Consider the following 14,601-nt stretch of genomic DNA (forward strand, 5'->3'; position numbering starts at 1 on the left):
TCGGACCCGATAATGAACATGTTGAATAGAGCCCAAAAAATAGTTTATCTGGCAGCTGACTGCAAAGGAGTAGGTTACCTACATATTCCAACACACCCGGCACGTAGCAGTCACTTCTCCATTTTTTATGTTTTTATCTCTTATTTTAACCTACGTATTTGACACAGTGTACTAGAGACAACCTCATTGCTGTTCACACCCCTTCCCTTTCTCGTCCCTTCACTTCCACCTTTGTTATTTCCTCTAATGCACACCTTCTTACATTCTATTTCCTTCCTCTGAAACTCACTCCCTCGCCAAGTTAGATTTCTACCAATTTCAATAGCTTCAAATGCTGTGCACTCATAACACACCTTTTTATTAAAGCCTACATACCTCTCCGCTCTTGTCCCTTTTTCCCAGTTCACCATCAACTGTTCACACCTCCCCATAGTATGTTAGATCTCTCATTCCTCTAGTTCTTCTCTTAACACTATTCATGCCACCTGTAGTCTTTGCCTTTTGTCTCCAAGCCGATCAGTGACTCTGGAAAGTGATAAATTGCAGAGTGAAAAATGACCAGCCACTCAGCTCCTAACTGTTATGTTACAGGTTGTGTTTGAAAAATGACAGGCGGGAGCTGATACATCTGCCCTATACTGTGGTAATCAACTGCAGTATGTACCTGATGAGAGGAGGGATGTACCGCATCGCGGATGTGATGCTTAGTACATCCCGCCCTACATGTGGCTTTTTGGAGCCCGTTCTAGCTGCTTCTGCGGATTAACTACAGAAGGCAGATTGTGCTCACAGCCTATGGAGGTGCGAGTAGAGCCTGCCTACCAGAGATTACCCCTCTAGAGCTTATTGTTTTAATGCATATGCAAACAGCGCCCCCTGCCCTGCAGTGCCCTGTGCCATGGCACAGGCCGCACTACCCTAGTTACGGCCCTGCTTACAGAATTGCGAATTGAGACTGAGCTGTCTTCAGCTAGCCATGGCATTAGTCCGTCAAGCCACATGTGACCAGCAATATGCTGTGCTCCATTATACTCTACCTCCCCCCTTGTATTTACTTCACTGGTTAAATTAAATAAAGGCCAACCAGCCATATCACCCATAAGTTGTAGTTACCACTTGTGTTACCTGAACAGAAATTGGTTCTTGGTGTTCATTGGAGGAGAGCAAGCCTCACTCACCAGCTTTGTGGAGCTCCCTGGAACTGCTGGCAGATGAGAGATGTGGCAACAACAGCTCTGCCTCGCCTCTGCATAATCAGACACTGCTTGCAGAGCAGGGGGTGGGTCCACACCACAGTACAGTAAGCAGCACAGAAAGAGAGCTAATATAGGCATGCCTCGGAGTATGGGGGGACGTGCCTTGAGCACTGATGGACACCTTGGATATGTCATGTGACCAGGAAGTGCACTGCAGTGTTTAGAGATGGAGTCAGTCATCAACAGCAGCAATAGAAAACACAGTGAGGCAGGTAGGAGAACCAATGGACACTGAAGCTTAGTGTAGTGAGGGGAGAGTTACAGTGAGTAGGGGGTGAGGCAGGCTCCCAGCACGGGTGTGGTATAAGAGATAGACAAAAATTAGTTAGACAATGTCTAGATCTACCCCAGTTGTTAGACAGTCAATAGATCGACAGGTACAAAAGGTCGACAGGCACAAAAGGTCGACACACTAAAGGTCGACATGTAAGAAGGTCGACATGTGCAAATGGTCGACAGGGTCAAAAGGTCGCCATGTAAAAGGTCGACACGAAAATGATTGACACATTTGTTTTAATGTTTTTTTGCGTAAATACCATTCGGCCCTTTGCGGGCTCGCTGCGCTCGCCACGCTGCTCGCCACATGGATTTATTCCCCCTCCATGCCCACTTGGATGATAGGGAATGACGTTGGATGGTAGGGAATGAAGTTGGACACTGGCTCATCTTAAGTGCCTAAACCTAAAAAAAAAAAGTCGATCATTTTTGTGTCGACCATTTTCATGTCGACCTTTTAACCCTGTCGACCTTCTTACATGTCAACCTTTAGTGTGTCGACCTTTTGTACCTGTCGATGTATTGACTGTCTAACAACTGGGGTCGATCTAAACATTGTCTAACTAATTACTGTCTATCTACAGTCCGGTACCCGTGCAATATGCCAATACTATATTTACTGAAATAAGTGACATCCCGTTTTTAACTAGAGTATTGAAACACACTGATAGTGATTATCTTTTATACATGGAGGACAACATCCAACACCTTACACTCCTGATAGTTTTGTACTGTATGTGCATTTAAAAATGTATTTGCTTACATACCCCTATTGTTAAAATGATTATCCAAATCATTGTTATTTTTTATACTGTCATTCATTTTGCTGCCGATCTAAGGTTGAGTGTCAGTTCTTCAATTTTCATGACCTTCTGTCTTAATCCACCATCAGCTCTGTCTCTCTTTGGTCCTTACTAGTAAATAAGCAAAACAATACATCAGTCTAGATAGATCTGGATGGAAGCTGACATACCTGTAATTGTGCTCTATCCCGCTGCCCTCCTGGATTCAATAGAAGAAATTCTTTCATATCAAATCGTAGACAATAAGAGCTTTTTGACCCACTTAGCCCTTGTTTTTCTGCTTGCAGCATAAAATAGCTTCAATCAATCATGACATCTTTATAGTAAATGCTGGCGACTATATGAGGCATATTTCTTTTTTAACTAACCCATGTGCAAAAATATAAAAATACAATTATTGCATTGTATTCAAGAGCTCTATTTATTTGTTTTTGTTCACATTTGTAAATAGAGCCCATTGTAGCTTTTTATTTTGCTTGTATTTTGTCTCTGCTCATATTTAACAGCTTTTGTAGCGCCTCTTTGTAAGGAAAGAATAGAAAACTGTGGTGTAGGCATCACCACGAGACAGTACTCCAGACAAAGCATTAGCTATCCCTTGTAGACAAAAGTACAGTATCTCCACAACAACATGTTTTATTTGAGGGTTAATGAGAACTGTGCACAGATTTGAGCCTGACAAAGGAAATTGTTTATTATGTGCATGTTCTTATATCTAGGTATTTTTATTCTTTCTTTTCTGCAATCCAGCGATTCTATCGCTGATAAAATTATTCCACTATTTTCATTAATAAAGTCAGACAGGCACAGTAGTGGAGGTTCCTTTCTAGAATAGAACACAGATAGACATACTCAGTAGGTGTTTCTGGAGGGTTGGCTATGGAATGCAGGCAGTCGGGATGCTGGATGTCAGAATCCCGACACTGGCATACCGACAGGGCTAGCATACCGATACTTGTTGGTCTGTATGCTAACCCTCTCCCTACCCTAACCCTCCCTCTTTGGTGTCTAACTCTAACCTCCCTCCTAGTGCCTGAACCTACCCTCCCCCTCCCCGCACCCTAAACCTAACCCTCCCCCCTTAGTGCCTAACCCTATCCCTACCCCTATTGCCTAAACCTAACACCCCCCCCCACCCCGCTACTTACCTTCGGTATTCTGGCGTCTGCGATGCTGGTGTTGGTATTGTGAGAGGCGTCAGGATTCCGGCGCCGGTACTATCAGCGCCGGCATCGCGGCAGCTGGGTACTGACTATATCCCGTTTCTGGATACTCTTAGGGGTATATTTACTAAAGTGCAGGTTTTTACAAGTGAAGATGTTGCCCATAGCAACCAATCAGATTCTAGCTATTATCTGTTATAAAATGCTAGATAAATGTTAAGTAGAATCTGATTGGTTGCTACAGGCAACATCTCCACTTCTAAAAGCCAGTACTTTAGTAAATATACACCTTAGTCTAGATTCGACATAGACATATCGACCAATTTATGTGTGAGTCCCAATTATAATTGACTCTCCCACCAATCTGGGTGGGCATTTTAGAATATTGGGAGGTATATCCTTTGAATGCAGGAGTGTATATATTGGCAGATGTATCAATGCTATTTTTGTGAAAATTTAGCAAAAATGCCACTTTACACATGGATTTCATACTAAGATACCGCCTAACTTTAGAAAATTCAGAATAGGGACTGTGTGCGCCGAACTGCAGTGGAACTATACATCCCAGCATGCCTTGCCACAGTTCTGCTGTTAGGTAATTCTAAAACTGTGGCAGGGCACGCTGGGATGTGCAGTTCAACAGCAGCTAGAGTGCCACTGGCTGCCTAGTAATGACCCACTACTTACTTCACTACCCATTTTAACATGATAACTTGATATCCTTCATTATTATTTTTTTTGTTATATCCAGGTGCATCAACCAAATTAATTAAATATATTTTCCTCAAATAATAATACAAAATATAAGTTTGACCCATAAGTCAGTCCATTTTCGCACAGTTTGTTTATTATTGTCCCCAGTTGGTATTGTAAAATAATTGTTCCATGAACTCACTTTATTTTACAATATAATCGCTTTGAAATAGTTTTAAAAATATTATTTTTATTACATTTGAATGTATTGTGGTCTTATGCTGAGGCCAGTTTTCGACTTTTAGACTTATTGCGGGAAAATACACTTTTCGAATTTTAAATTACTTTGTTATGTTATGATAAAAAGTGCAAATTTTTGCATGAAAAATGCAATTAATAATACTTCAAAAACATTAGGCATCCGGGTTACATAGCACTCTTAGAACGTTAAGTGACAAATCCACTAACCCTTTGCAGACACACTCCCTTTTTCGGAGGGGACATCGCCATGTGCCAGTTTAAGGGTACAATGGAATGTTGAAATGTTTGGTGACGACTGAGGGTGACTGGATAATTCACTCCATCAGAATTGTTGAGACCGGGACAAGGGGTTGTGGTATAGCTCACTATTTTGATTACTTCCTTTGCGTGGGCCCTGCTGATTCCCCCAGATGTTCTCAATTGTAGTTTTCCATTCTGGAATTTGAGGTCCCTTTAGCAAAGGGTAAGACAGAGAAGAAGTAAGACTTCATGGTTGTTTTATCTTGGTATCAAAATTGATACCATTGAAAGCTGTTGCAGATAAAGTGCTGGATAAAGTGGGTAAGCTTCAGAAAGCCATAGAGGTTGCATTGGCAGCAGGGACCGTTACATTTCAGCAATCTCACCTGTGTGTGCTTAACGTTGCATGCTATGTTATACCGATGGGTGGCGTCTTCTGTCGTAAACTGGAGAGAGCAGGGGTTTTTCTGTCCCATAATTTCATTCACCTGCTGGCTGAAATGAAGAGAGACCTGCCTGTCTGGGCATAGTTTTTAACAGATTTTAATGGCGTTCTTGCCTGCTTTGCCCCTGTGATCCCCAATACAAAGCTGCAACTATTCACAGATCCAGCAGGATCCACAGGGTTCAGCTGTTACCTTGATCGGTCCTGGTGCGTGGCCCATTTGCCTGTTGCTTGTATCTCTGAGGGCTTAACAAAGGATCTCCTTGTCTTGTAGCTCTTTCTTATCATTGTAGCTTTGGAGATTTGTGGTAAGCGGCTGTGTAACCGGAGCATCATTCTTAGGTGTGATAACCATGTTGTGGTGCACACTTTTAATCGTCAGTGGGCTATGTTATTGCATGTTGTGCGGTCATTTACGCAGCTAGTGTTGCGTTGTTTTCAGTGTAACATTGTTTTCAAAGCTTGTCATGTTCCGAGTGCTGAGAACGGCATAGTGGATACCTTGTCCAAATTTCAGTGGGTTAGGTTCAGGGACTTGGATCTGCCCTTGGCAGAGCTCTTGGTATGTTTGGCAGGTGATCAAGCTGGCATGGAGGGCTTAGCGCATATATCTCTTGCTCCTGGAACATTGAGATCCTATCAGGCTTCACGAGCCGAATGGGAAGAGTTTACCTCATGCTGTGAGCATAGAGGTAAGAGTATGCATCCATTGATGCTATGCTTTATTTGGGGGCTCTATGTCGCTGGCTGGTCTAGGGCATCGGTTTCACAAACCCTTGCCGGTACCTCTTTCTTTTTCCGTGTTCAGGGACTCCTGGATTTTACTAAGAGCTTTTTTTATAGTGAAAAAAAAAAGGGTTAGGGTTTGTGCTTGGTTGGCCCCATCTTCTGTTGATAGAAGGAGGCTGAACCACCTCAACCTTCTCCTGTGGTTAGTGACAGCGGCTATGGACAATGCATCCTCTGATTTTGAGGTGTTGTATTGTTTGGCATTCATCATGGCTTTCCATGGTGCTTTTAGAATTTCATAGCTGTTTGCCCCCTGTAAGACCATGGTTTGGAGTTATGCAGGATCCATCACTCCAAGGGCATATTTACTAAAGTGCTGGTTTTTAGAAGTGGAGATGTAGCCCATAGCAACTAATCAGATTCTGCTTAACACTTATCTAGCATCTTCTATAAGATAATAGCTAGAATCTGATTGGTTGCTATAAGCAACATCTTCACTTCTAAAATCCCACACTTTAGTAAATATACCCCTAAGATGGATCAGTTAGGTAAGGGTTGTTGGATTTTCGTGGCTGTGACTAAGGACCCTCAGATCTGTTCGGTGGCTATGGTTCATGCCTATTTGTCTGTTCAACCAGCTGTTGATGTTGTGTGATTGATCTATGAGGATAGTACACAATTAACAAAATACCAATTTGGCCGGGTTTTTAGACATTGTTTATCATTAATCAGACTCTCACCTCGTGACTTTGTTACCCATTTATTTTGGATCTGGGCATCTGCCGGGTTTTCCTCATCTCATATTATGGCACTCGGCTGATAGAAGCCGGCTTGTTATAAGCTCTACATTCGCCCCTAATATTCTAATTAATGTTTGACTTTTTTTTATTTCTCTGTCATTGTTTGTGCCTTTGTTTTGTTTACCTTGTCTTCCTTACTCGGTAATTCTTACTCGCCTCTTTAGCAGAGGGAGTTTTGAGATATTTAAAATTTTTCCTAAATTGATGGACATAAAACTTAAATTCGACCTTTAAAGATGAATATATATTCTGAGCCCCTTAACAGGATTTTTTTTGTTTTTAAATCTCTCACCATTTTACTGTTTTTTTTTTCCTTGCCTCAAATCCTGCCCCTCCCCATCACACACCTTCAATTTCCCTTTTGTGTTTTTATCTTTTTTTCAACATTATTAATCAATTATTTCAATTTTTCCTTCACCCCTTTTCTAGGTGTTCACTTTGACTCTTGTGATGTTTGGATTATTGCCCATTTGTTAATTTTTTGGGGCAGGAAAATCTGCCTCTGCTTGTAGTTCCTTGCTTTTTCAAGGGCTTATAGAGTTAGATGGTTGGGTCATCATGGCCTTTGTTGGGCTTCTTTGAAGGGGAAGTTACTGATAGCAGTAGAACTTTTTGGTCTGCCTAAATATGTTGGTGGTAATAACATTGGTGTCCAGATTTAATTGGAGTTGAGATTAACTATAATTGATTATATCTGCCTCCTTATGAGGGTCTGGCCTTCTTGCCTTTGTGTTTGGTCTTGAATAGTCTTGTATAGTGCCTAGATTGTATTGGCCTAGAGGTCATGATTTTGTAGCATTAGATGAGGCCAGGAAAAAAGTTAATGCGACTGTTAATACATTTATTTTAGTCATTGATGGCACAGTTGTGTGGCATCCCTTGATTTGGTATCATTATTTCCATTTGTACTGCGATGATGGAGTTAATTTGTCTGAAAATTGCATGCCTCTGTTCATTGACAAGATATGTAGGTGTTTTGTTACATTAGTTTAGGGAGATGTATGGTGGTCGGTTGTCGGGTCTGTACTCAGAGTCTCGCTTTGACGAGAAAGAACGGCAGAGTAGTCAGCGCGGGTGCAGTTGATCTGTTTTTTTGGGTGCATTCATCATGATTGAAGTCTGAACCACCCCTAGGGGACAGCATTACACCATACCGGGAGACTTGTTATGTTGCAAGGTTGAATTGGTGTTGTGTTGCCAGCACCCATAGAGCGAACTCCGTCCGTAATACATGCTGTGTGCTTGTGTTGGTGCATTGCTGGGCTAGGCTGATTATTGGCCGTTCTTTCTTGCCACCATATAGTCTTTAACATGTTGATCTTTTCAATAAATAGCTAAACTTTTTAATGCCAATTTCTGGCTCTGTGTCATTATTTTATTTAGGTTTATTTAAGGTTATGTGACTTACACACAAACCACGCATTTGCCATTAGGATGTTTACTTTCCTGCAATTCACATTAAAGAGTGAACATTACAGTGGTCTGTTCTGTGCATATAGAAGTTAGGGTCTGATTCAGAGGCGCTCGCTATTTGCTTTTTTTCCTTTTTAAGTTTCGGCCTCTAGGCCGCTCGCAAAGCTGTAGGGTAAGCAAAGGAGGGAGTGGGTCTGAATCAGGCCCTTAGTTTCTATGTATGTGTGTTCCTGCTAGTACAGTATAGTATTTCTCGACTATTTATAATTTAATGCCAAAGGGATAATCAGAACCAAAAACATCTATATAATCAAATTCTAAACATAGTTGATGGTGGTCCCACCTTTAAGGTCATGTCATCAAATCACTACATTTTATGGACTTGCGCATACCCCTGTGCAACTTTTTCTAATGGCGTTGCTTATATATGTTGCCTTTTGGTATGACACAGCTCTGTCCAGCAAGTATCTTTGTGTCGTATCCAATAGAAATTAAAAATAAAAGTCGCTGATATAGTTAAGTCAGTGAAGAATATTGATGGAAGCCAGACATATCATAATGTAAAACACAAATTGTACAAGTACGTCTCTGTTAGATTATGTTGTACATCAGAGTATCAGCTCATGACCAGTTTTCATGTCTGCACTGATTGGATTGTTTGCATAGTGGACTCCTAGGATACTCCTTCGCAATTAATGTCATGTTCCTATCTAGCCTCAATCATTTTTTGCTAAATTAACTTAATACTCACCCTTCCTAATAAGTTGCAGTGTTTTATTGATGGCTATATGCATGCATTATTTTACTTTTTTTGTCAATTAAGAGGACAATAAAGCAACTGACTGTAAAACACTCCCTGTTCATATTGCGGTAGTGCTCGGCCTCTTCTCCTATAATTGGTCAGAGACTTTCATGACCGGGTGGAACATCTGTGAGCTAAGTGATAACTTGCAGATAACTTCCTCATGTGTTTATTCATACTTTACCTGCTGTACGTACTTGGGACTTGAATGGAGATACCTTATTAAAAAGCGTATCAGTCAGAACTCATCATCATCATTAACAAACATGAAATCACTGGGGATTTGTAATTTTTTTTGTAAGATATGGACTTGCTTAAAATGAGCATATCAGACATACGTATCTCTCGGCGTGATACCCCACAAAACACTTCAGAGAGCATATCTTGGAGACTATTCTGCCTCCTGCGGGCAAGAAAGCATTGTGTTGTTCCCTGGGATAAAATATGTGAGCACTTTGTGATGCAAGTCTGAATTCAACAAACACTGCATCTAGTTCTGGGACTGCCACGAGCATATGCAGATAAGAGAGATTACACAGAGCCAGCAGTGGAGTGTGCTCCATGTTCGTATATAAAGTATATATTTTAAATGGAATAGGTCAGCCCGGCAGTTCAAATCCCGACGCCAGCAGCCCGATGCACAAGATCCCGACAGCGGAGGTAAGTTAAGTATTCCTAACCCTCTCCCCCCCCCTACTAACCCTAACCCTCTTTTAGGGGCGCCTCACCTCCCCCCTTAGAGCCTAACCATCGTAAGTGCCTAAACCTAACCCTCCCGGGGGGGTGCCTCAACCTAAACCCCCCCTTCCCCTAGCCTAACCCTCCCCGGGGGGGGCCTAACCCTAAGTCCCACCGGGGTGCCCTAAACATAACCCCCCCATCTCCAGCTACATACATACTTACCGCTGGCTTTGGACGATCGGTCCGGGTTCCTGTCAGGGTCCCGGCGTCGGGATTAACATAGGCGTCGGCATTTCGATGCCTATGTTAGATCCCTTCCTGGGATTATGCTGTCGGTATTGAGAGGTCTCATAACTGCATACCATTTTACATACATGCTCTGTTTTCCCAGACCACAGTGCTGAAAAGCCACCTCCTCTTATGTATAACAGAAATGGGCAAGAACTTTGCTGTATCTTCTACACCAGGGATGGGGAACCTCAGGCCCGGGGGTCGTATAAGGCCCGTGGAATCATTTGGTCTGACCCTCTGAGTTTTTTCTGCTAGCCTCATGGCACCCTGCAGCCAGCAGCCAGAATCTATGCAGCAGAGCCGCCTGGAGCGTCCTTAGGACGCTTCATATGGTCACACCGCTGCCCTTACACCTCAGGATGCTTCGGGCATTGCTGTAATCACTGATGATTGTGGCCCCACCCCCGTGTGACATCACACTGAGGAGGCGTGGCATGCACCAGGCCTGCAAATTATGTTACATATATCCAAATGGCCCTCGGTAGAAAAAAGGTTCCCCACCCCTGCTCTACACCCTGAAATGAAGGTGTTTTTCAGTTTCTGCTGATGCCTGTCTAAGTGGTGGCAGCAAGGTTGGTATAATGATTAGCATTGCTGCATCACAGCACTGAGATCTTGGGTTCGATTTCCACCATACCTCTAAAGGTGCGTACACACTAGACGATATTATACATGATTTGTCCGATTTCAACGCATCGGAGCGACAAATCGTGTAAAATATGTCCAAATCGTGAGTGTCCACTCATGATCACGATGCCGATGCGCGTACCCGCTGGTCGTACATCACATCTTCAGATCTTGCCTACTGCAGGTAAGATTTGCCAATCTCATACACGATTTTGTGCAAGAGATAGATTTTGTGCACAATAGATCTTAAGTGAGATTGGTCACTTTTTAGCACCATATTGTGTACTGGAGTGCCGTGGAGCTGCCGAGGAGAGTTCAAGGGAAATCTCACGATATTGCATCGTGTGCACATCGTCTAGTGTTAACGCACCTTAACTGTGTGGAGTTGGTATATAGGGCCTGATTCAGAGCCGCTCGTAAGCGGCCGCTCGTTCGCTCTGAGCGATGTTCGCACAACTGCGCATGCGTATGGGTCATCGTGCGCTCGCAAAACAGCGAGTGCCTGCTAATTTGAGTGACAGGATGAGGCGTTTGTGGGTGGTAACAGGGGAAGGTGCTTGAAAACGGGGGAGTGGAGATCCGAACGCAGGCGTGCCTAACGGTCAAAAGGGCATTTAATGGTAGTGCATAATTAGTAAAGGAGCGTCATCGACCACGTCACTTGGTTGTCTTTTAGCCTGAACTGCTCGCAGTTATAGCGGTAAGAAAAACCTACCACAAGCACTGCGAGCAGTTCAGATGCCTTTCGATGTACCCAATTAATCTAATAAGTACCGGAGATGACGTGTGATGCGAACGGCAAAGGGGCGTCTTTACAAAATAGCGAGTGCATTTTTCATTCGCTCTCTCAGACATAGAGGCGTCAACAAACCGCAAAGAGTGAACGCTCAATTTAAATAGCCGGCCCCTTTTTTGGAACGACCGTCCGCAAATAGCGTCCGGCTCTGAATCAGGCCCAGAGTCCCCATGCTTGTGTGGTTTTCCCCCAGGTGCTCCTTGTGTGTGTGTGTGTGTGTGTGTGTGTGTGTGTGTGTGTGTGTTATGTGTGCGCTATATAAATAACTGATAATAAATAGAAATAAGTACATTTATGTTGGGCTGCGGTATTAGTATCTGAATCATGCTAAGGCTAGAGAGATTGGAAATATACGTCTTATTCCCCCTTTCTCCTGCTGGCTGTATACAGGTTATTACACTAGGCTCTGATTATCTCATTGGATAAGAGCCACTTGCTGATTCCAAACATTTGTTTTTAGGTGCCAGATTGACCTGTCGGCTTTAAGCAAAGAGCAAACTCACAAACTGAAGCTGAATTTGGAAGAAGGGGAAGGTTGTCTGGTTCTTCTAGTGACGCTGACAGCTTCAGCTGCCATCAGTGTCTCCGACCTCTCTGTCAGCTGCTTGGAGGATCAAAAAGAGCGTGAGGAAATTCTGCGGAGATACGTATGTAATACCAATTAGCTGACTATAAAATGTCATTTTGCTGCCTAATAAACACAGATTGGACAAACTGTAGTTTAAGAGCATAAAAACTTTCAGCTGCAGCAGCAGATCTATAATAAATGTAATGCCTTATATTTACACAGCTATATGAATTGCAACATGTATTGCAATAATAAAAACCTTAAATTATCGCTTGTGAAAAAATTAACCAGTAAAGAAGGTTGCATTAATATTTTAATAAAAGATGAACCACAGAGAATTAAATCATTTTATGGTAAAGCAAATTCATCAATAGGTATTTTTTAATAGAATTAATACATTCAGGGGTCGATTTACTAAGCTGTGTTAGGAGATAAAGTGAACGGTGATAAGGTACCAGCCAATCAGCTCCTAACTGCCATTTTTCAAACACAGCCTGTGAGATGGCAGTTAGGAGCTGATTGGCTGGTACCTTATCACCGTTCACTTTATCTTCTAATATAGCTTAAGGTGGCACCGTGTAGTGTGACTGCCGATCCGTCAGCAAACGGATCGTGCTGTCACCGCCGGCAATCGTGCGGTTCCCGCTGACTGCACGATATGCCGGCTCCCCTCCTCCATCTGAATGGGATTGTACATCGCATCCCAGATCAGATGAACATGCGGGAAGATCTGGGGATGCGATATACGATACTGCAGGAGCGCGCAGCACGATATCAGGTATGATATCGACGTGCCCATACATGGCACAATATAGTACCTATATCGTGCCGATACAACGTATATTGTGCCGTGTGTGGCCACCATTAGTAACTAGACCCCTCAGTAATAATTATGTTCAGTAGATAAGCATGTGGCTATTTGTACAGTATTTACACTTCCATATTTGATATATGTAATAATATACCACTAAGCCATTGTTTCTTTTTCCACTTATGGGATGTTATATATTTTTTTTTGTATGTATGCATTTTTATTCATGCCTTTTACTAATTAAGTTGTGTCCTCATATGGAACATCTTTCTAAATTGTTTGGCAACATTTTCAGTAACTATTGCAGCCTGTAGTATAAAATAAAATTATAGGTGAATTAATAATATGTACTATTATACATATATGTAATGTAAAATGAAGGACCGATGCTTCATGATGAAGTCAGTATAAAATTTGCACACGTGGACATCTGCAAAAAGTGAGAAAAATATATTAAACCAATGTCGCAGTCACCCATAGTTAAGTTTTAGTGAACTTTTGAGTCTGTAACATAAATATATTAAATATTTAGAGAATATATATATATACTGTATATATATCTATATATATCGATATATGTGCTGAGATGTCCGTGAAAGATTATGTATTGCCTTGTTCTGAGATTGTACAGCAGTGCATGAAAATATAACGGAGGTTAGGAATAGAGCCGACGGCACATAAACTTCTAGTCAAGGATAGAGGGGTTAATAAAGTTAAAAATGTTTGTTTACAGTTATAGGCAGATGCGATAGGACGTTAGGTTAGGGGCGGAGTTAGGGAGAGGGGTAGAGAATCTACTGTGGTAAAATCTGCCTCTTTTGAATTGATCTCCCACCCTCCCTACCCTCTTGTGTCTTGTGTCGGCTTTATTTCATTGGCAGGGAAAGACCGGCAATATTGAAGTGTCCATCTTGCAGCAGTAATAGCGGTGCGCACCCCTTCAATGCACTGATAGGCTGATTTCACCCTATTGGGGTCAGCGGCACCTCTCGACCGAGCAGGATGAATGGTGCATTGGCATGGGTGTTGGGGCCGCATCACTTGCTCTGAAAGGGATAGTTGGCCCTTGCAAGTTTTTAAGATCACCCTACCCTTGTCTGGGATAGTTGGCCCTCACAAGTTGTGATTTACTTCCGGCCTAAGACAAGTGGACGCTGGTTAGTTGCCGTTCTTTCTCCTGCCACCATGTCTACCTTTGTAACCAAATAAAGCTGACCAATTAATTTAAATGGCATAACTTGGTCTCCTGTGTTTATTTTAGTTAAGTTTAATTTAAGTTTATGGGTCACATCTATCATCTGACGATAGAAGTTTAATAAATCAATAACACAAACACACAGAATCACACACGCATGAAATATACTATGTATAATATATATTTTTCACCACACATAATCACATATGCTATGCAGTATGTAAACCATATACACCCTGATCGATGTGTATATATCGATGTGAACAAGTTACACAAAATTGTTGAGCGATTCTTCATTGCAAGACCCGTTAATGGCGCTGTTATACCTGAGGTATTCTCTTACCACGGAAGGCACCAGGGCAAGTGGTACAATTTAGTATGGCATGCTGGCTTTATCTTTCCATATATATATATATATATATATATATATATATATATATATAAACATATACACACACTTTTGTTAATAATTGTATAAGGTGCATTTCACCTATAATTCTATTTACACACATGCCTAGAAATAAATATTTAAATATCAGTAAAAGCCTAGCCCTAGACTGATGTCCAGCTGTTAATAATTAATGTTCAGTGACCTGTCATCCAGCAAGCAGCCAGTGCAGCAGGCGGCTATCAGCAGTTCTACTTGAAGGGCAGAGAGTGGAGCTCTAATACCAGTGTTTGGCTGTGGATATTATCACAAAAAAGTACGCTTGCGAGAGGAGAGAAAGAGCTATTTCCACTTAATATCACA

General features: G+C 42.1%; 1 protein-coding gene across 3 annotated transcripts in view; it reads left to right on the forward strand.

The window, feature by feature from the left end:
• MCTP1 (multiple C2 and transmembrane domain containing 1) overlaps window positions 1-14,601 on the forward strand; it is a 1,010,275-nt gene that overhangs the window by 566,718 nt on the left and 428,956 nt on the right. For all 3 annotated transcript variants that reach the window (XM_088444636.1, XM_088444637.1, XM_088444638.1), the window contains one exon: window positions 11,737-11,923. In XM_088444636.1, the coding sequence (XP_088300762.1) occupies window positions 11,737-11,923 (187 nt within the window). The remainder of the gene's footprint in view (window positions 1-11,736; window positions 11,924-14,601) is intronic.

This window comes from Taudactylus pleione, unplaced genomic scaffold (genome assembly GCF_031769625.1).
Source record: "Taudactylus pleione unplaced genomic scaffold, aTauple2 ptg000370l, whole genome shotgun sequence".
Classification (NCBI taxonomy): domain Eukaryota; kingdom Metazoa; phylum Chordata; class Amphibia; order Anura; family Myobatrachidae; genus Taudactylus; species Taudactylus pleione.